Source organism: Anas platyrhynchos, chromosome Z (assembly GCF_047663525.1).
Source record: "Anas platyrhynchos isolate ZD024472 breed Pekin duck chromosome Z, IASCAAS_PekinDuck_T2T, whole genome shotgun sequence".
Classification (NCBI taxonomy): domain Eukaryota; kingdom Metazoa; phylum Chordata; class Aves; order Anseriformes; family Anatidae; genus Anas; species Anas platyrhynchos.
Genome location: NC_092621.1, coordinates 48,710,666 through 48,733,827, shown reverse-complemented (window position 1 = coordinate 48,733,827; position 23,162 = coordinate 48,710,666). Strand labels below are relative to the sequence as shown.

General features: G+C 36.4%; 1 protein-coding gene across 3 annotated transcripts in view; it reads right to left on the bottom strand.

Annotated features, from left to right (window-relative positions):
• Window positions 1-325: 325 nt before the first annotated feature.
• Window positions 326-23,162, bottom strand: part of SYK (spleen associated tyrosine kinase) — a 56,144-nt gene continuing 33,307 nt past the window's right edge. For 2 of the 3 annotated variants that reach the window (XM_038171084.2, XM_072031288.1), the window contains 11 exons: window positions 20,587-20,725; window positions 19,059-19,140; window positions 17,975-18,021; window positions 16,163-16,231; window positions 9,458-9,551; window positions 8,616-8,793; window positions 7,110-7,319; window positions 6,487-6,676; window positions 5,010-5,150; window positions 4,540-4,652; window positions 326-2,549 (listed from right to left, as the gene is read on the bottom strand). In XM_038171084.2, coding sequence (XP_038027012.2) covers window positions 2,477-2,549; window positions 4,540-4,652; window positions 5,010-5,150; window positions 6,487-6,676; window positions 7,110-7,319; window positions 8,616-8,793; window positions 9,458-9,551; window positions 16,163-16,231; window positions 17,975-18,021; window positions 19,059-19,140; window positions 20,587-20,725 — 1,336 coding nt within the window. In that variant the 3' untranslated portion in view covers window positions 326-2,476. The remainder of the gene's footprint in view (window positions 2,550-4,539; window positions 4,653-5,009; window positions 5,151-6,486; window positions 6,677-7,109; window positions 7,320-8,615; window positions 8,794-9,457; window positions 9,552-16,162; window positions 16,232-17,974; window positions 18,022-19,058; window positions 19,141-20,586; window positions 20,726-23,162) is intronic. The other variant, XM_072031290.1, reaches the window with a different exon arrangement.

Sequence of the window (23,162 nt, the reverse complement as noted above, 5' to 3'; positions counted from 1 at the left end):
ATACAGTATCTTGGGAAGGCTTAGGTGTAATAACAACATACATATTTTGAGGGATTTTCCTGCTAGTCCTGAATAATCCCAAAAGCAGCCTCAGGCCTTAGTGGGTTTATCTGTCCTGTCAGGTACCATTCAGTGTCAATAAGGGCATCTCAGTTTTCTACAACAACCACAGTAATTCAGTAAACACACAAGCTCTGCACATCATCAGCATTTTTCAGAAAGCATTTTAAATCTGAAGGATTCTTGTTAAAACAGCAGATTTTCTAAAACAATGTCTTTAATCTCAGTTTAAAAATCTAATCCAGTTATTTCAAAATACTTCATATCCTTATTGTAAACTTTTATTACAGAACAGTGAAACTAAAAACAATCAAGCAACACCAAAAGAGACATTCACTCAGAAGAGAGGGGAAGAACTATTCCTCCAGTTTTCTAATACTAGGTAAAATTTTAAAAAACATATATACATATATATTTCAGGGAAATAGAGTGCTGTCACTCACTGGCTGTGCAATTGTTTTGATTTGTGCAATTGATTTATGACTGATATCCCCATGAACGTACCAATTGCACATGTAAAGCTGACAGTTTCTCTGCAATAGGGATAATGCTAATAAACAACTATATATAACTACGGGCAACATCTACTCAAGCTGTTCATGTTGAAAAACTGTTTTCTAAAAGTAATAATAAAAAAATTATCTTGGATATAAGTCACGTTTGACTCACATTTGAAACATGGCCTATTGCACTCAGTATCTTGCAGTAGCATGTGCTTTCTGAAGTGTCTAGCACTGGATTCTGCAAAACAAAACTACCAAAAAAAAACTAGGCTTTTTTTTTTTTTTTTTTTAAATAGACCATAAAATGAGTATAAAGAAACAAACAGTTTTACAGTAAATCCCACATTTTTATAGTCATATTTTATGCAAATTATTTCATGCTTTCTCATTGTAATTGCTCACACAATTTCTTTCCTAGAGAAAAAATATCACTGCATCTCTAAGAATACCCTGTTCAAACAACTAAAAACATATGCTCTAAACAGCTGTATTCAACAAGTATACCTAACTCTAAATCTTATTTTTCATATTCTTCTAAAATCTCTATATCTAGCAGAATCCTGAGATACATGTAAGTGCCTGTAATGTGCCTGCTTGTGGGGAACACACAAGCAGAAATTTTGATTTCTAGTATATTTAAAATGAGATTGGACAAAAAACACATAAAGGTAAAAAATGGGAATAGAAATTTGTTACATAATTTGTAATTATCATTGCTATACTTACACAGTACTTGAAACCCTGCTTGGGCCATTACAAAAAAAAAAAAAAAGGTAAAACAAACACCTTTTCCTGAGATGCTCACTAGCATTAGTAACAGGATAAATAGTAACATTTAGGAGAGGATGAAAGAAAAATGGATATCTTTAAGCATATTTTAAAATATTTTATCTGGGACTGAAACTTAGTTTCAGAGGTTATAAGCTGTGGTAAATTCTCACAAATGCTTTTCAAGAAAGGCTTGAAAAAAAGAAATGGTTGCCACTCAACAAAACATAAGAAGCTTTGGTATATCCAAAGAGGAACATGGAATGTCTAGAGAAGGCTCAGACCACACAAAGGAAAAAGTTGCTGCTCCTTCACCTTTCAGTGCACAGCTGCCTTTTCAGGAACCACACTTACGGACTTCAGGCTAAAACCCAGAGTCATTGTCTAAGGTGCTGATACACTTTGTCCAAAGGTGAGAGCAAGTCCCTGAGTTCCCAGGTTCCACCAAGAAAAAAATAACACCCTGATGGACAGCTGGGCTTCCACATGAGGTGAGAAAAGAGAGGAGTTGTGTACACTTAAAAGTTAAGAGCTGATGATTCCTCTTTACACATTAGAAATTCTCATCTCCCGGTTTCTTGCTGCTTACCTTACTACTGAGAACAGACTTTGGTTATAAAGCAGCTTGGGGGTAAAATCAAGCACACTGTCAGTCAAAATGACTGACACTTTCACAGCGGATTTCCTTCACTGTGAGAAGTGTTTATGCTATTCTTCCTTAGGTAGGGGGAAAGCTGTAACAATACTTGTCCATTTAAGAGCTAAGAAAATTATTTACAAGAATTTAAATCCCCATCTGAACTCAAATACAATACAGGAAGAGGGATGAAAGACTTTAAATACTTATACATGACAAAAATGTAAAGCATATAAAGCTGTAAAAAAATTATGGAAGGTAGCAAAAGTCTAAGCATCTGCACTTACATTTGTGCTGCTCACTTTGTGTTCCCAATGTTTTCAACTTTATTTAGGAGCTTGCTATTCTGCAAGCAAGAAAGAAAAGGCAAACCTACACACAGGGCTTAGCTCTGAGCTTTATATGGTAAAAGTGGAAGTACAAAAATCCAAGTCATTTGGTTTCGGAAACTGAACTGCTTCTTAGAAGACGTTTGCTGAAGACAAGGCAGCTGCTGTTCTTCATGTTGTTAGTGGGAAATGTCGTAATAGTAGTTACGTAATCTCAGCTCAACTGCAACGAATCCTGGTCGGTCATCAACACTGTGGAAAGATGACAAATATCACTGCAAAGGAAGGAGATAGCTGAAAAGGTACATTGGCCGTGCAACACCTTGGACTTCTCAGTGACAGATCCTATAAGCTGCTCACAGTATTTTAAGGCTACCAAAATGTTGCTACCAAACGATAACCAAATGGCAAATGGCAATACATAGTGAATTGTCATGACTGCTACTTTCTGTTGATGAAGGTATTACAAGAAATATATAGTAAATCGGCTCCATTTAATTTTGTACTTTGTTTACTTCAATAGTAAGACGAAAAGAAAATTTACAGGGTATTATCTGCTTCATAACAGGTACTACAGTCATACAGAGCAGCTTAGCACCATTGAGAAAAGCCTAGGCATAAAATACATGGCCATACTGTTTTCATTTCCTCTTTATCTGAACCTCTGCTGATTTGGGAGAATATAATAAAAATAACAAGACATGAGAATTATACTTTACGTATTGAGTTACACTGCATGACCTTAGCATTCTTATTATTGATTTTCTTTTCTTTTCCTTTCCAGTGTTAAAGATATTTGAGTACAAACAAATAAAACCCAATACCCTTGAAAATATGCTTACTAATCACAACGAAAATGATACTGATTTACTCTAAAACTGCCGCAGCATTGTTTGAGACAAACAAAAAGGCATAAATTATTTTATGGCTCCATGTTCTTTCTAGAGTACCAGGTATAATAAAACTACCAAAGAACAAGGTACCTAAAGGTGAAGTACCACACCTCCTGAAATGGAACCCAGAGACCTTTGCTGAAAATATTCTCCACATATTCTCCAGATGGTGAATTGGAAAAGTAAGTAACAATGGACTTTGGATGCTTTTTGGAACCCTTCCTACAGCTAAAGGTACTTTCAACAAAATAGTTTAAAATGAAAATTGTAAAACATTTGAAATGAAATTTTGCAATATACTGATTTTAAAAAAAAAGGAAAAAAAAAAGTATTAGATGGGCTTTCTCCTTCCTTCCTTCCTTCCTTCCTTCCTTCCTTCCTTCCTTCCTTCCTTCCTTCCTTCCTTCCTTCCTTCCTTCCTTCCTTCCTTCCTTCCTTCCTTCCTTCCTTCCTTCCTTCCTTCTTTCTTTCCTCCCTTCCTTCCTCTCTTTCTCTCTTTCTCTCTTTCTCTTTCTCTCTTTCTCTCTTTTTTCTCTCTCTCTTTCTTTCTCTCTTTCTCTCTTTCTCTCTTTCTCTCTCTTTCTCTCTCTCTCTTTCTTTCTTTCTTTCTTTCTTTCTTTCTTTCTTTCTTTCTTTCTTTCTTTCTTTCTCTCTCTCTCTCTTTCTTTCTTTCTTTCTTTCTTTCTCTCTTTCTTTCTCTCTTCCTTCTGTCCTTCCTTTCTTCCTTCCTTCCTTGTTGTTTTTTTCCCTCTTATCTATATTTCATAATTCTAACTTTTGAAATGTTGCTGGTCAGAAAAAAATGTTTCCTAAACATCAGGTACAACTTGTAAAGATGTTTTGCCTTTCACTAGCAGGAAGTCAATGTGGTATCAAAATTGAAGATATTTAGAAATGAGACAAGAAAAAGTCAAAACAATTAAGAACTGAGGAATAGAGGAATAATTTGATAACATGATTGAAATTTTTGTAGTTTTGGAAATCAAATTGAAACAAAATACAAGCCAGAATGAAACAAAAATGTTTCCTTAATTTCAAATTTTCTTTTGAAAATACACCAGACTGACATTCTGGTGAAATAATTATTTCTGATTATTATTATTATTTATTTTATAATAATTCCAGCAATAAATAGATCACCTGTGCAAAATCAGGTTCTTGTACATTTGATAACTCACATCATTTTTGTTTGAAAGTGTAACTGACTCCTTCCTTTGCATGTTGTTTGCAAGCTAAATGCCAGCTGACATGATATGCTTTGAAATACTCTTATTTTATACTTTCTGGATGTCAACTATGCAGATTAAATTATACTGCTATTAAAGGAGAGAGCATCACATCATACTCACTTGTATGTCCAACACAATTTCATTAAGTTATAGACTTCTGTTGGACAAGCTTCTGGACGTTCCATTCGTTCTCCTCTTTCAATCATCTGTGCGACTTCACCACCTTTCATTCCCTGGAATAGAATTATAGAATTGTTAAGGTTGGAAAAGACCTCCTGGATTATCTGGTCCAACCAATACTACCAATACCAATACTACCAATGTCACCACTAAACCATGTCCCTAAGTACCATGTCCAACCTTTCCTTAAACACCCCCAGGGATGATGACTCCACCACCTCCCTGGACAACCCATTGCAATGCCTGACTGCTCTTTCTGAGACTACATTTCCCCTAATTTCCAACCTGAAGATGGTGTGCTAAGGCCTTCTTCAACCTGTAACTACAATTCCAGGTAGAATAAGAAAGGCGTTGGTTAAAATCTGCTCTGAATTTTTACAATAAAAGAACTGCCAGATAGAACTACTCACCTTATATGGTTTTTGCCCATAAGAGAAAGCTTCCCACATTAAAACCCCAAAGCTCCAGACATCACTTTTGCTAGAAAACTTGTAGAAATTCATACATTCTGGAGCATACCACTTGACTGGCCACTTTCCATGACTTTGTGCCTAAAATAAGGAATAACAGAAAAGAAAAGAAAAAAGGCAGTCTAGAGACAGTAGTATGTAGTAAACAACACTGTAATTCCTATAAGCCAATTTAACTTAGATTTGCATACATTTGTACCAAGTATTTCTAATGTAGTGGCATTAGAAAAAATATGCAGAAGCTTCTTCAAAACTGTTACAAAATTGTTCTTAATCTTCCAGACTCAAATAACACACTGAAATGAATGCTATGGTAAAGCTAAGCCCAGCTAAAGGACCTGGAGTTATGTTTTCCATGGCATTCAATTTTAAGCTCTTTCAAAGATTTTTCAAGTCTACTTTTTGCAGGAGATAAGAGGTATCTACTTAGCTACACTGAGTCTTCTTTTTAGTTTAAATCAATATTTCATTTCAAAGCAGCTGCAAGCTGCAATTTGCTTAAATTATGCCATAACACTGTGTCACAACAATGCAGGTGTCAAACCATACCAGCACAATGCTAGATCTGGTAATATAATCATGCTGTATTTTGTGAAGTTGTAAAAGGAATGGGCCTTTGATACCAGATCTCAAACCTCTGACAAGCTAGGCTAGTGGCAATGATTTAAGGTGCCACTGCCTTTTCTGGCAGCAGTTACTGTTCCCATAGGAAGGTCATCAGAAGGCAGTATGTGCTTGCTCCTTCTCTGCAGTGTTTCATAGTCTGCCTTACTGTTTTTAAGCAACTGTTGAAAGGAAATAGGCAGAAAGAATAAATAATTTTAACTTTAAGAGCAACATATCAGCAAAGATATAGACAGGATTAGAACATTTGTCTCCCAATGATGTTTTTACCTCATTAAACGTGGTAGTTATTTAAGTCTCTTAGCTGTACAAAGATCCATATAAGTTAAAACTAATCTGAACAAACTTTTCCTAGATCAATGATTGCTTACCAACTGTACTCCTCCAACAAAATCCCGCAATACAATTGTGTTAGTCACACAGTGTGCTAGCCTGTATTTTGGTGAAAACCAAAACATGGTGAAAACCACGTACTAAATTCTTACCTGCAACAAAGACTTTTTCCCCCTTTTATGGCAGAAAATGTCTAATTTCTACAGAAAATTTCTACCCTCTAATGACAAATTTACTGATCGTAAATAAAAGAAGCAACTAAGTAAGGGATTATCTTTTCCCTCCCTATTTCTTAACGATCGCTAATTTAAAAAATCCATGACCCACTAGCAGACTATGAAACAATAGATGACACATAGCATTTCTTATTTTCAACTCTCAGAAACAACAGTACTTAATCTGAAAACAATCTCATTAAGATGTGTTAATACACAGCTTTGGTGTCTTGTGTAAACCTTACCTTGTAATAATTTTCATCAGCGCTAAGAGCCTTGGAAAGTCCAAAGTCACTGATTTTGGCATAATGTTGGGTGACTAATAGCACGTTCCTTGCAGCCAGATCCCTATGCACAAAGTTATTCTCCTCCAGGTATTTCATCCCCATGGAAACCTGATGTACCAGCTCTGTTATATTCTTTTCCGTGACATGTCTGGAAATCATAATTGAATCTTTAAGAGTTCATTTTCATGATTTTTCAAGTTCAATTACAAATTCTCCGTATGAACTGCCTCGCATCATACTAGGAATGTGATCCATTTGTGTTTAGCTAAGCTTTAATTAGAACAGGTAGCATAAGAATGTCCTGAACAAGACAATATGTGAACATATCAACAAATGAGCAATTGAAGAACGTCTGAAAATTCTTTAATTTATGCAGAATGCACTATTTTACCAGAAAGGTTTGACAGTCTGGAGACATCTGCAAGATAATTATGTCTAGGTGAAGAGTAACTACAGTAACTAATTATTAGATAAACATGGTTTCAATGTAAAATGTCCCTGAATTTAAAGACAAAAAAAAAGACCTGACTGTTTTTCCCCTTTTGGATAAATGCTATGAAAAGGAATCAAAGTTTACATACCTATTTTTTTGCAAAAATTTGTTCAGTGGCCCAAGTTCAGCCATTTCCATTACTAACATCCAGGCCTCAGCTTCACATATGCCTATCATTCGGACAATATATGGGTTATCCAGTTGCTGCATTACATTTGCTTCTCTCAGTAATTCATCCTTTACAGCTGGATCATTACTCTCATTCTTAAGAATTTTTACAGCCACTGGCTTGGCACCCCTACAAAGAAGAATCCAACTCTGGGATTAGTTGATGAAAAATGTACATAATCTTCAACTGATGCTTCTCTGTACATAGTACAAAATGTGACAAAAGACAGAATTGAACATTAAGACAGAAAAGAAACTGATTGTAATGGGAATAACTCTCTATCAAATGCTCAGAGGACAGCTAAGCAAAAGAAAGAGAATAGAAAGAAAATTAAAAGTAGTTACAAAAGGTCTAAACAAGCTTTGAAATAAATGTACCTTACAATATTATCTTGTCCATTCTGGCTAGCCTCAACTAATAAAGAGACCAGGAAATAGTGGAAAGATTTACTAAAGAGCTCCCAGAAGAAAAACTATAAGGGCCTTTCTCAGCACTGAGGTGTTTTGGGGGTGAGACTAGAACATGCAGCATTGCAAAGCCCCAAGGCAGTGCTCTGACCTACAGAGAAACTAAGCCTGCTCCTGCAACCTACAGCTCATACAAGTGAAAAAGTCACTGATGAGATGGCAGAGCTCAAATGTGAACAAATGCTGTGAAACAAGATTAGCAAATACACAAGCTGGCACCAGAGCCCTTCAAATCCCCTCAGACTGCACTGGAAAATGAAAAATCCTCCTTGGCTCTGAAAATCTCAGTAAAAGAAATGCCTCTGGTTCTGAATGGTGAAAGTGTATACATAATCAGTCCATGCACTTAAACAACATACTGATAACATTTTATTATGAAAATGCATAAACAGTCAGGTGCTCCCACTTCTGCCAGTTTAAACAGGGTCTGTTCCTACTGAAATTGCATGATAAGGGAGGCCACAACATTTTCTGTCTACTTGAAAATCAACACTGCAGCTTCATGAAACAGGTATTTAGAATAATTAGTTTAGGTGAAAATCCATTTGTTCCAGGTAAACTGTGCCTGACAGTCTACACAATTTCTCTCAGAAAGACTGCAGTTGTGAAAGAAAAGAATAAGGGGAATGACTGCCCATACATTGTGCGGTGAAAAGGCATGGGACTTCTCACTCTATTTTATCCCGGACAGGAGAGTAAATAGTAATAATGGTCATTTGCCCACTTCACAGACACAAATAAGAGCTAGGAGGTGACTATGTTGCAGCCAAGAGATGTTTGCAAGCTGAAGAAAGTGAGTGCACATGCTTCCATATACAAAGACAGAAACAGTGAATTTTAGGCCAAATTACTTGGGTACAATCTGTCAAGCCAAATGACAAGGTAAGATTACTTCTGCTCAGATAGGCGATAAAGCTTTTATGTATTAAACTTTATGAAAACAGAAATAAATACTTACTTTTTCATCTTATAGAACCCTTTCTTTACAGTACCAAAATTGCCAGAGCCAAGTTCTCCTTCCTCCAGGGTTAACAATTTCCTGTCAAGAGTGACATTTTTTGGTTTCATTTCATCTGGATCAGCGTATGGACTTTCATAGACCTCAGTGTCCATGGGTAAAGCCTCTCTCTGATCACCTGCAGTTCAGTGAATAAACATATCAGAGATTACATGAGACTGTTTTGCTGCCACAGTTTTATATTAACCACATTCTTGTTCAGGATTATCAGCTGCATCTTTGGGCTTGATTTATGAGTGCATTATAACAAAACCACATGCAGTCCAGCCACAGGCACTTTAGAACATCCCAAATTAGAGTGACCTCTACCTGGTGACATGTGCTAGCTGTTGAATAACTGCATAATGTTACTGCCAGGAGGATCCTCGACAGGAGAAGGGTTAAAGATGTGCCTTTCATCTTAGTGCTTTCCATTAGTGCTCAGACAATTCTTCACTCAGAATGCAATATTTAATTACATTTCACAGAAAGCCTTGGCAACAGCTTGGCACTGTGGATTCAGTGGGGCACAATGCTTTCTATGAAGTGTAAGGATGCAGCTTTTAGAGTCAAAGAGATAATAATCCTCCACTTCAACATGCAAAAAAGGGATTACTGTTAAATCACTTCTATTACAGACGCTGACGTCTGGCAGTCTCAGCTACCAGACTTGAGCTATGATAGTAGTAAAACAATACATGACATGGTGTGAAATATAAGTTAGAAAAAAGAAATGTGGGTAGAGGGAAGACCTCTCACATAAGGAAACAGATGTTATTCATAGCATAAATTACTCTGCTTACCTTTCTCTGCTCCCATAAGACCTCTTGTCCTTTGTAGCACATAAGGATTAAAAGCTGCTTGGTCATCAGATGGGGAGCCAATAGGTGGCTGAAGCTGTAGCACACAGATAGAATTATTAAGTTTAGCAATATATATGTAAGTTAAAATCATTTTTTTCCAGAGGATTACGGCATAATGATTGCAAGAGACACATAGGTAAGAATCAGAGAGTAAGAAAAGGATCAAACGAAGCTTATTCATTCTGGAGGCTATTGCTAGAGTATATATGCAGGCCAAATTACACATAAACTGCTAAAGCATAAAAAGTTACTGCAAATATTTCAGAACATTTGATCTGAGAGAATTAACTGGAATGGGTCATGCACAAATCTTACCCTGCAGATATTAAATTTTCATGCTGTCTTCAAATCTGCTATGTAACATTGCAAATCCTAAGGATTTCCCTATAATTTGTCCTTCCTCCCCCTCCAAGCTCTTTCTCACTATACCTTGGCCATAGAGAAGTTCCTAGTACTAATGAAAACAAACAAACAAAAACCCTACCCTGTTTTTCTTGTGGATGTTGTAGAGTGTCTCAACTTGGAAGAAACAAGGGTAAAAAAGAAATAATTTTAATAGGCTCAAATGATTGAACATCGTGGACCAGAAACTCTGGGCAAGCCTGTCTGCTCTTTCTGGACTAAGGAGGGAGAAAATTACCAAATTTCTACTACATTTGAAAATCTGATTCAAATATTATTCCTCTGCCTTTGTTGCTTTTGTCAGAAGCATTTCATGGAGCACACAAATGAATCTGGAAGAAACACTGTGCATTCTGGAGCTGCTTGGTTGAAGGATGAATCTCACAAAATAATCTATAGGTTAGTTAAATTTATAACCTGCTTTATGCTGTCTGTGATCAAGGAGACATTACTTTTAAGAACAGGGAATTACAAAAATTATTTCTGTAAATCAGTAATGTTTCTTTCTCAATGTTAAATTTTTACTCTAGTGATGAATGACTTCACTTTCCTAAGAGAGTGTTTCAAAACCAGAAATTCAAAGATCAACAGGAGTTTGCTCAGTTCTAGTAGGAAATAAAGATGCATTGTACTTGCAGAATACTGGATAAATCTATTTTGCAAATATTCAAGTATATCATTATTTTTAATAACTGAAGATTTCAGTGGTGTAAGTTTCTGCCTGAAACAGTTGTGGTTTGCAAGTAAGAAGAAACAGGGAAATGTCTAGGAGTTAATTGGCGTTTTATCACTTGGAAGCAGCTTTTTGACCCAGGATGTACAGTTTATTAAATCATAATGAAGTGATATGCCCGGGTGGATGAAGCAGAAGAGGTTTCTACACAAACTTCATAGCAAACCACAAATAGGAAACAAATGCTCAGCAAGATTCTCACCTAGCAGGATGAGTGTGGTGGCATCAGAGATGGTAAGAGATCTCTGACTTGAGTCATTCAGTCTTGTGGAACGGTGTTGAAAGGCCATTTGCTGTCAGGGTAATCCACATGAGTACTGACACAGCTGTGAGATAGGCCAGGGACAAAACTGACCAGCCAGCTTCAAGAATAAGGAGATGAATGATATAGAACAAGATCCATTCTTTCTCTTCAGTCCTGATTTTGTTTTCCTAACCAGGTAAACCTTGCCAGATCTACATGTTAAGACGTGCACATCCAAGGCCTAAATCACTCGATTTTATACACAGGACATATGCCTTGGTAAAAAAAATAAATCACTAAAAAAAAATAAATAAATAAAAAAGAACTAAAATTGGAATTAAATCCTAAATTCAATCCTAAACCCCTCAAGCAATGGGCTGCTAGTTTTACTGTGAACACAGGATAGCTTTTCCCTACACTATCTCCAGATATATAAGGAAATACTTATGGTCTATCAATGCTATTTTTTTTCCAAAGAAAAGTCAAATCAGATGGAATTATAGTTACTGAGGACACACTGATTTTAGTTTGTGGATTTAATATATTCTCTATTGCTTCAGAACATGCCAAGACCCCTATTTTGTTTGTTTGTTTTTTAATCTTACTGATAATTACTATGACCCATTCCCTAACACCACTGAGAAGTGGCTCTAGTTCCACTGAGGGGTTTTCTAGATGTGTTCTTGCTTCCGCAGTTAAGTGTACATACAGGGAGATAATCTTACAGCCCAAAAGATAATTGGTAATGGGTAACTCACTGAATGGATACAAAGCAATATAGGCTGACATTAATACCTGTAGTGAGATAGATATATGTACAAAGGAAGCTGTTGCAAATTATTACATCGCATGGGTTTTATGGAAGCGTCCATTTAACACTTCTTGGCCAAGAAGTCCAAAACAAGAGAGTCAAAAAAGGAGAAAAATATGTTGACAAATTTGGAAAGGAGCTCAGATGTTGAATCTTCAGTGGCAGCTTCCAAGATACTGGAAGAAAAGTTCTCAGATACTTTGGAATGATACAATCACAGTCTCAAAATATACCTTTTGCATACTTCATCCTTAAAATAGTCTTTCTGACAGAAATGCAAAGTATTCAGTAAATGACATCTCCAAGACACCACATTGTTCTGGGACTCATGCTTTTTGAAAGCTTTAGTAGGACTTATCAATTGTTCTCTGTTCACTCTGAGGAGTACCTTGACAATAAACCTAAAGTGTGATGTGAGTATCTGAACCCAAGCCTTGGAATGTCCCACATCATACCTCTCACTTAAAACACTGAAATCTTTCTGTTGTCACAATTATGTGAAGCACATCTGTAGCTCCAGGCTAATGTAATGAAACATGGTATCCCTGTTTTCTTTCTACAAATGGTCAAGTTCTTGCTAGAGTTTGTGTGATTGCTGTTACATGATGAGGAATATGAATTAAGCCCACATAGAGTACAATATCAGCAAATCTTTCTAGTTTTCACGTGAGTAAAAGGTTTGTGCACCAGTTGTTGTCACTGCAGCTGACGCTTAGGAGAAATGAGATACAAGTGCTTTAAAAAAGGCCTTTAAAGTAATAAACTCAGGTTTTCAAATGGACGTGAACTTTGTGCTGGAAGAAGTGATTCTTGTTTAATATAGCAACATAACGCTGCAGGCAGAAATATAATGATGGTAATTCCGCTGCAATACCTTGTATAAATCTGATAAGTAAGATTTATGTGATTATTGCTGAACTACGGGGCAGAAACACTTAGAAGTTCAGTAGGCTCAGACAGTACTAGACAGCCCCTCAAACTTTAAAAACCTCAGAGGGCACATATTTTCATGTGGTTAGTATTACCTGGGCACTAGAGAAGTAGTTAAATATCCCTGAAAATAGGTCACAGGGTATGAACTGACATACTTTCCACCGGACAAACAAACTGATATACACTATATTCATATGTCTCACAAGAAGCTCTTCACCAGTCCAGAAAACCTGGTAAAAATATACTTTTGACTATGACATAGCTGACTCTTTATGTGAGAGGTAGACAGACATTTCCTTTCCTTTATAGTTCAAGAACAAAACAAAAGAATCAGAAAGGACTGGGTCACCTTGTTTAGAAACTGCATTAAAAAGGAGTGTTTTACTCCTATTCTTGTGAATTAATCTCTGTAGATGACACAGTAACACCAAATCTAACAAAGTTTTGAGTGGATTCTTTCTCAGAAAGATTCTCATGTGAAGATGAGTGATAATGTCTTACATATCATTAGGGCTATCTTAGTTAACTAATACATATGTATGTGTGGAATGATATTCCCCATTGCTGCAGTTCAATTAAATAGTTTAATAATATATATATGTATATATAATATTTGTTTAAACTGTAATTTGATGCTTCACCTTTTCAGCTCATGTGAGTAATTTGGGAATATTGTGTAGCACTCAGAAAACCTCAAACAGCAGCATTCTCTTCCTTAGTTCTGACAATTATGTATTTGTGACACATAGCACCCTGCTTGCCTTTGAACAGGATATTCTAACAGAAAGGTTGGAATTTTTCTTTTGCAGTCAAAAGCCACGGTCTAGAAATGGTGCAGGAGGTCTCTATCTTTGCATATATGGTGGCCTGGGTAATAGTACAATAAAAACTGCCTTTTAGTTAACTGTCGTTCAAATCCAGAGTCCTTTCTGTCCTTGCTTTAAAAGCAGCAAGTTTAATTCTGCAGGTCTTCCTGACAAAGGGAGCTTTGTCTTAATACAGCCCATGTATCAAGACAAATAAGCCCATGTATACAGCTAGAGGATTATTCCTTATATTCTTACCAGAACCAGAGAATGGGCAACATAACTATGAACTTGCTCTTACAGTTAAAAAAAATAATATATGAAGACTCTGCTAGAGGAACCCATTAAAAATGGCACATATTATGTGCTACCTTGTTGTACAACGTCTTGTAAACTGTGAGGCTAGATGTCATATCATGCTTTCCTACTAGAATGCTGCTATGACCTTGCCCATTTTTTAACATGAACAGATTTATTTTATTTTATTTTATTTTATTTTATTTTATTTTATTTTATTTTAGCTAGGGTTTAATTTCAATTGGTTGAAATTTTCAGATATACACTGTTAATCTAATCTAAATATGTTATTATTTCCCTTATTAGGGACTGACTTTACTGATGTAGCAACCTTGTAGTAATAGAGCCATATCCACAATAAGAGGAAAGTAGGAGGTAGAGAGTTTGATCTGAGTCAAAAGTAACTCTCTAGTAAAACGAATAACACTTTCTGTGTATGGTTAAGGCCTCGCTAGGAAAACCCCTATGTATGTATGACAGCATCCAGTTGCTACACTGAGAATGAGATACATTTACTATTTGCTTTACAATATGAATGAAAAGGCTCCCATTTCTCTGTCTCATTTATATAGTAAAGACTGTTACTTGATAGTAAATATTGTATTTATGCAAGCAATCAATACAGCAAGTATTATTTCTTTTCACGTTAGTAATCCTGATTTGCAATAAACCGAACGTATATACAGGGCCACAAAGACATCTTGCTTTGCTAAACCAACTGCGAAGCAAAATGCTGCATGACAAAGACCATGGTAGCCAACTACTCAATGAGCTTTGACTAAAACTAGGTTACCACTAGGTGGCAGAAGTTCATTTAAATAGTCTAAAATGACAATTTTATGAGTAAAACAGCCGGAAAAAAATTGATCATAGTGCTAAAAATACATCCAAATAACCAGTTTGTGAAATAATAATAATAATAATAATAACAACAACCAACACATTTTGCAAGTCTGAAAAAATATAACGGTGTAAATTTTATGCTTTACTGTCTGACATAAGAGAAGTAGCTGTATGTAAGTAACCAGGTGGAAGGGTGTTAGGTGTGTTAGGTAAGCTCTCTGTGTCGGGGTTAATGGATGGCTAATCTTGGAAATGTTAAAAGCTGGACTTTTTGTTTGTTTGTTTTCTTTAGGGTCTGAATTCGTCAGTATGATGAAATTTGTGCTTAAAAAAAAAGTATGATCTAAAAAAATTTCTGAATTATTTTCCTAAATGATTGCTTTTTCTCTCTATGCTTCAGTTAGTACTCTGTGTGCATTCCCTAGGAAGCAGAATATAGGCGTTTTATTGCAGAAAGCAACCTGACAGAAGCACAGGTTTTATCATGTGAACAGACAGCAGTGAACAAAGCCAAAATATCCCTCTTGTCTAATACGTGATAGTAAGGTAATTTTTTCCAGATAGTTTTAGAAAATGCCCAGATATTATATATATAATTGTGTAAGAGGACAGAGAATAAAAATGAGGCAAGAGTCCTATAATCATTTTGAGGGTGTGCAGCTACTGGTACCTTAATAAAGATGAACTGAAGTTGTATAAAAAAGAGTAATTGTTTTTGTCAGGATTATCGAATATAGTATGTGTCAAACAGCTTTTCTGAACAGCAGTGTATCTCTAGGGCTTTTTGTGCCTGCTCATTTTTGTTCCAGAGTAACCAGTAATAAATAAATAAATAAATAAGTAAACAAATAAAATGAGAGACTCGTGGGTAGAACAGGGACACACATATTATTCTCAGCATGCAAGCCCATAATTAATTACATGCTTCACAACTGCACCAATTACTGGACAGTATCATTTTCTGGCCATGCAGCCACACTTCCATTAGTACTAGACTGTGTTCCCTTTGACACACTGACATCTACTTTCCCATTCTGCTTGGTCTTGCAAAATCTCACACTTTCCTAAACTTCAATGTATAACAAGATTTGTGCATACAAGTTCTGTAGGAATACATTTTGTGATTGCTATTAACAAATTGTTCCCTAAATGTGCTCAGAAATAATCTAGTAAGCAAGCCAATTTTCTAATTAGGAATGGTATTTACTGCTAGAAATATCACTTTGTTCTGCTATAAGTGTTTTCTGAAGTATTTTATCATTTACACTTTATCTGCACACATGTTGAGAACAGTACTAATATTTTGGGATGTGAGAAATGACTTGAAAATAGCCCCCCTCACCCCTCCCCTCCCATTTTATAAAAACTTCTTTAAAGCTATTGCTTTAGTTAAGGCTACAATTATGCAGATGATTACTAAAAAAAGCAGAAGCTTACAAAATCTTCACGATCAGATTGTTAGTAGTCAAGACACACATTCAGTAACAGCAAGCCAACAGGAAAAAGGAAGAGTGAAATTAGTTAAGTGTAAGTCCTTTTAACTCAACCAAAAACCTAAAAAGACTGTATGAGGCACCTTTTTGCTGCCAGCCTTTGGAAAGGTGTACGATTTGAGTCTTGAGATAATTCCACCTCTTGCCCAACTCTAGAAACCACAATGTCAAAGAGGAACAGTAAAAGTGTCAGGAAAATTGCTGAAGGTATTTTACAAAACAGACGTAGTACAAAAGAACATAACCCAGCCTTTCTCTTGTGTGTGCCTGGTTAATTAAAAAAATAAAGCAAGAAATATAGTGTATGAAATCTTAACACTAAATTTTCTTTAGAATGTATTATTTTAAACCAAATTGGATCTGTACATGTATCTTAAAGCAGCATTTAATTCACAGACTGCCCGTTCCCTGGTTGTTTTACACCATGTTTCTTCTGCCTCTGTTATTGAGCTTAAACCCCTCCCAAACATATTAGGTTATATGAATCAGTTGTTAAGTTTAGCGTGTTGAAGGATGACTAATGTGTAAAGCAAAGTTGGAAGCACCCCTTGGTCTTACAACAAACATTATGGTTATTGAAGCAAAAAGCACGCAAACTGACATTAATTCCAGCAAAAATGAACAGGCCTTAAATTTTTCAAGTGCACTTACGTTCTTATAAAGATACCTTTTAAAAATTCAACTATGTTTTAAAAGCAATTAAATGTGACTAGTAAGCATTTCTAGTGGCCACTGAGAGATCATATCTGCCTAATTAAAACTGCAGTACTTATTGAGCAAGCATTTTGCCTGTATCTCAGGTTGAAATAGTAATGTGATCCACATCCTTAGTCACTTAAAATTATTATTTTCTTCTGTTTAGCTCAAAAAATAGTTTTTCTGATGACTGGATCGAAATTATATTTTTTCCAAGCTTATTTGATTATTTGATTTTACATAGAAAGGTATCTTTTGTTTAAAAATTTCAAATATAGCTATGCAGTCCTTCTTCCTGATGGAAGAACAAACTTTCTCAATCCTTGACCCTCTTCATAGCTGTATGAGAATTCAGTAACTGCATATTGAAAAGGCTTATTGAATCTGTTATTTTACCTCAAAAAATTCTCTTTCCAATTGTGAATAAAGGAAACCCAAGGCACTCCTTTATTACTTTACAATAAATAAATTCTGTAAGGGTGTAAGTGTTTGCATGTGGTGAATGCAGTACATGTCTACATATTATACTTTTACAATAAGAGTAACTCCCAGCACTTCACCTAGCAGCCATTTGCACTGTCTTTATGGTAATAGTCCTTAACTCAATTGTTTGTATTAGATAGTCAAATATATGCGGATAGTAATTTTAAAACCTAATCAAGGACAGCAACAGTGCTAGCTGGTAGTGAAAATTATTATTTTCACTGCACAAGGATTCAAACCATTGTGCAAAGACAGATGTTAACTGCATACACCAGGTATGAAAATATTTTGCTTTACTCGATAAAGAGAACCTTCATTTTGCTTCTGCCAGCAGTCTCAAAATGGGCAATTTAAACAGAGCAATATCTCTCCTCCAAGTGATGATACAGTCACTAGACAACTTGACCGTTAATGTTCAATGAGGCATTTTGAACATATTGTTCAATGAGACATATATGAAAACACCACGATTTCCACGTATGTTGTGTATATTTGTATTATAAAACAAATTCACAAAATTAAATGCTTAACAGCTCAGTACGAAAATCTGATGAAAACAATAAATATGACAAATGTTAAGCTTATTTGATACGTACTTCTAAAACAATCCCTTAAAAAAATACTGCAACAACATCCAAGTTGTATGATTCCTAGAGTATTACGTGGCTGTAGGGCTTCTTAAATGACCTTACTGCTGTATCACCACTTACTCTTACCTTTGAAGGGGTTCCAGGAAGGGGACGAGTGTCAAAAACAACATTATCTGTAAAAGAATCAAATGTAGAAAGATACTGAACAAGGTTAGAAATGTACTACAGTAATAATAATTACAAAAAATAAATACGTAATTACAGAGGGGGGCAACTTTCTAGCTTTTAGATCATATTCCAGCATTTCTCCTGGCCCATCTTCTTGGCTTTTTGCTTTAATGTGGGGCAGTCACACTCTGCTACTTGCTGCTACAGAAACAAAGGTATGTGAACTGCCTTAATGGGAGTGTAAAAAGTAAGGGCATATCTGTACACCATGTCCCTGGTTTCCAGTCAGAAAGACAGAAGAGGGGTCCTTAGAGACCCCTCTGGAGACCACTTCTGGAATAGCAAGAATCAGACAAGGATCAGGCAGGATCATCTTTGTCCTGGCAAGCAGTGAAAGAGATGACTAGGTTTCATCCGTGTAAACTCAGATGACATATGGGATTAAAAAAGAAAGAGGCCCAAGAGCGCTTTGGAGGTCAGGATACCCCTAGCCCTCCCAGAAATTAATTCCTGCAGGCACTGTGGCAGTTTAAAGAACCCCCTTTTCAGCATCAGGTGCAGCCAAATGTTTGTACTGCCTGTCTCCTGTGCTCCCCAATATGGGAAGTCGTCGTCTACCAGCAGCTCACCTGTCCCGTTGCACCCAACCAAAAATGCCTGTACCAGAGCTGCTGGCATGCCAGTCTCCACTTGAAGTAAAGGTCACCGGAGGAGGAGTGCCAGGACAACCACGCTGTTATCACGTACGGGCCAAGTACAACAGACTGCCATTTTCATCAGTAAAGTGCATTTTGGATCTGATGTTAATTTTAGAGCTGGGGGTGGTATCATCCCTTAAGGTACAGGATCTGACTCTATCCTGCATGACCTGGCAGATCTTAACTCATTTGAAAAGTTAGAATTTATTTTTTTTAAATCCAAATTTAAAATTGCATCTACAGAAATCTGCACCCACCCACCCTTAAAGTCAAAAACATGCACGCATTTTTTATCATCTTTAACACAGCTATTTATACATTTCAAAATAATAGGAATAACTCACCACTTTCTAAGCCAAGTCGTGGACAGGGAATGGTAAGAACTCTTAATAATCCATCTGGTTTGTATGAATAATGCTCAACTAACTAACAGAATGAGAGAAAAAAAAAAAGAGAGAAAGAAGAGCAAGAGAAAAAAAAAAGTAAGAGAGGTATTATTAAATAGATTGTCTGCTTATAATCACATGCATATGTACACTATTTGGTATATGTTATAACAAATGAACTGGGCATACAGCAGAATTTTACTGCATGTACTCTTATGTCATCTTTACTTCTCTCTATCAGAGGTGTATGTTTCTGAAGCAACTTCCTGGCTGAATCTGGAATCTCACCCAAGAACTGGATTTGTGAAATACAACACTCCACATCTGACTCTGCTATGAACCAGCTTTGTAACTCTGAGCAAATAACTTCTTTTTACACCTCTGACTTCTACCTATTTGTTTTGGTTTTGGTTTGGTTTGTTTGTTTTTGAGTTTTTATTTTAAAGATGGTCAAAACTCTAGGGCAGGAGTTATCTTTCTACATGTATGTAATGCTTTCTTTGGGCTCCAGACTCAGAATGGGATGTAAACAATTAATAAATGTATAGTGCCAATAGTTGTGCACATTTGTGTTCCTGCATTATCCTGTCCATGCCTGTTGCCATTTTATCATAGGTACATGACTGCTATTTTGGCTTTGGTACATTTGGGTAGGAAGGTGGTGGTCTGCAAGTGAAAAATTTACAGAAATTCAAAAAATGTGCAAGTTTTGCAGGTTGCTTTAAATTTCCAGTTATTCAGGGAAAGAAATATGCAGGATATTTACAAGCAAGACTGAGTTAATAAATACAATTAAAGGCACATATCTTAGATTTATGACTGGCTTTATTTGTCTTAATAGTTTTAATCAAGAAGAAAATTCTTCATGGTTTTTACTTCACTTTACCCAGTCATTTCTCCAGTTTTATTCCTTTTTATTAACAGCCATGGCATAGTTAACTAGCCACTCATCATTTGCTTTAGTTTTACCACAGTTCAGACGTATTTTGGAAGTAACCATTAGCAAACTATGTTTATTCAGTCTACAAAGTTGGGAATTTCAATGCTGAAGAATGCAACGTGTGTGCAGCATCCCAAAACAACCTATGTGCTTCCCAGAATTCTGCTTATCATTATTATAAAGGACATAAACCAAAGACCTGGCATAGCTACTATTGAATACGGTAATTTACAAATGCAAATGGTCTTGCATTTTAGAGAATGTTCAGCTAATTGAATAATGATTACAGCAATTTTAAACCCAGTGAGGCTTCAACATCACATTTAAATATGATTAAAATCTCTACACTTACTTAGCTTTTTACACTAACATACCTTTCATCCATGTATGAAAGCCATAAAAAGCTGGAAACTTGACAAATAAACTGCCAAAACATGCTGCTGTTTAGCCAAAGACAGTTGACGCACAGCAAAGTAAAACAAACTGCCTAGCTGGGTTATATTGCAACATGATGACAGATATCCAAGCAATTCAAACTTAACAGACCTGCCAGAGGGTGTCAAATCTTTTTCCATCTGGTATGGAGAGCTTTCCTGTCTTATCTCTGTCAATACGGTAATGCAGTACTTTTCCATCGTTGAGCAGACACAGGGCATAGGAACCATTGCTGTCCCTTTCTCGAATTCTGTAGGAATAAGAGAGATTTTCAGGGTCATTCTTTGCTAGCAATGAGTAACTAGGTTGAAGATGCTTTTTTAAATCACCTTTTCTCAACTTTTTAATTAAAAACAAAGAAAAATCTGTGCTGAAACTTCTGAAGACATTTTGCTAAGCCTTTCATTTATTTCTTAGTGTAATTTGTTTTCAGATAGAATTCCCTAAGTTTCTCTTTTCATCTCGAGTCAACATATGATGACAGAAAATCCACAATGTGGAGCTCTTTGCTAGGCAGCTACAGAACATTGTGCAGTGCACAAAGTGCTCTCTGAGCTAGGAAGCACTTCAAGGCTTGTGCACTGCAGCCCTACCAAAGCCCACAGAAGTCTGAGGACAGGATCCAACATGTATAAGCAGCTATACTTCTATGTCTTCCCCAGCTGACCTAAAATTAAAAACAACAGATAAATACCTCCATTAAAATACGATTTCTCTCATTTATCTTTAATTTTGAAACAGAGATGACAGTGAGGAGAGAAAACAAAATAGAACGTAATATGAAATACGAATAAAAGGAAAATTTTCTTTGTGCACTGAAGCAGTTTCTGGTTTGCCTGGGAAATGAAAATAACTTGTACATTTCTGTTATCATTAATTCTTTTAATTTCTGGAAAGACATTAATGCTTTCTTGCAGATTTCATGTAAATTTCACATGAAATTTCACACAGTTAACCACTTCACAGTGGTTATAGATCTGCTCTTAATTTCACTAAGGAGAAATCATGGAAAGTAATATAAAATAACTGTCTAACATTCGTGGGTATCCAGCATGATCTCCTGCTTCTAGAATATCTGGAAGCAACAACTGAGATACCTACACTGTGTTACATAGCTGTTTAAATCTTACTCTGGGCTAGCTCACATTGAGAACAATGTCTTCTAGTGACTGGACCAAGAATAGGTAGGAACTTGCTACCAGCTCCATCATAGTTGTCATAGGGTTTCTAAGTTTAGAAAGCAGGTTTTAGTTTGAGATGCCTGTGTTCAGTTATTGCTGATAATGAGACAGAGGTGGAGTTAGCTGAAAATTTTCTGCAATATATATATTTTTCCTCTATGAAAAGCACAGATCAGGCAACACAGACATTTTATGTTCCAGTGTGCACAGAAAGGTACTCTCCATTGAGTTTGCCTCCTTTTCTCCCCACTGTACTGACAGCATATGATGCTGATGAACCAGGGCCTTAAGAGCCATTGCAAGCTAGGGAGCAACCCATCTGACCACTTCTTTCCTAGAGCTGTGTGGAGAACTGAGCTGCTCAGTAAATGTTTAAAGTTCCCAAATCAAAGATGCCTGGATTTGAATGTCCCCCAAGAAAATGTTCAAAGTGATACCAGTTAATTCTGTTTTGTGTGAAAGGGATAAAATATGTACTCTGAGAGAACAGCAAGATGACCCAGGCCTTGGAGGTGTCTAAAGGATGATTAGCTGAGGAACTGCTAATCAGGAAGACCATTATGTTGCCATTGTTGATAGAAACATCCTGCTGTATGCCCTTGAGTACATCACCAATCAACATAATGTGGATAGTTGGCTGAAAAACAAAGATTAAGAGTATTCTAATGTGAACTACTTGTGAACTATCCGTGAACTATCCTTATTAACAAAAATCATGCCCCTAGCCTGGGAGACCCCAGCCCAACAAGGGACACTTCTCTGAGGATGCACAGAGTGATTCTGTTGTGTCAGCAGCATGAGAGCTCTGTAACCAACCTGAGGCTAGGGGCTCGTACAAACGTGTAAATATAGTGATAAGGGATTGTACAAAGAGTTGCACGGGAAGTCCTGAGGTGCACCAGCTTTGTGGGAAACCACCTGGTAACCAAACAGACTTGCACAATTCTGAGAAAAGCAATAACTCAACGTCGTGTATGAATTGGCTTATTGCACACCAGACAATGAATCCCAGCTGTTTATCAGACAACAGAACTGCTGCTCATAAAGACTTAAGAAGGGTTTTCAAAACTCCTTTTTTTTTTTTTTTTTTTTGGCAAGAGGAAAGACTTCTAGGGCCAACTATGTCTGCCAAACAGTTCTCAGAGATTGCACATTGAAATGGACATTACCTGTGAGCATTTACACCAGCAGTTATCACCTAGAGAAAACACCACTACTTCATACCAAATAATGTGGGTAACTACGACAAGGTTACAATATACTCAGTAAATTTTCAAAAACCCTGAAAAAATACCGCAGAACACCCTTGCTAAAGTGCTGGGAGGCATTGCAGATGCAATGTTACTACTTGCAGTCACATCTCCAGAGACTGCAGTGGCAAGCATTAAATTCTGCTCCTCATTAACTCACTCAACTCCGAACTACAACTGTGTTTTACGTCAACTACTCATGCAACTATTTTTCATGCAGAGTGCTTCTTGTTGCCGAAGATGTGAACAGGACACT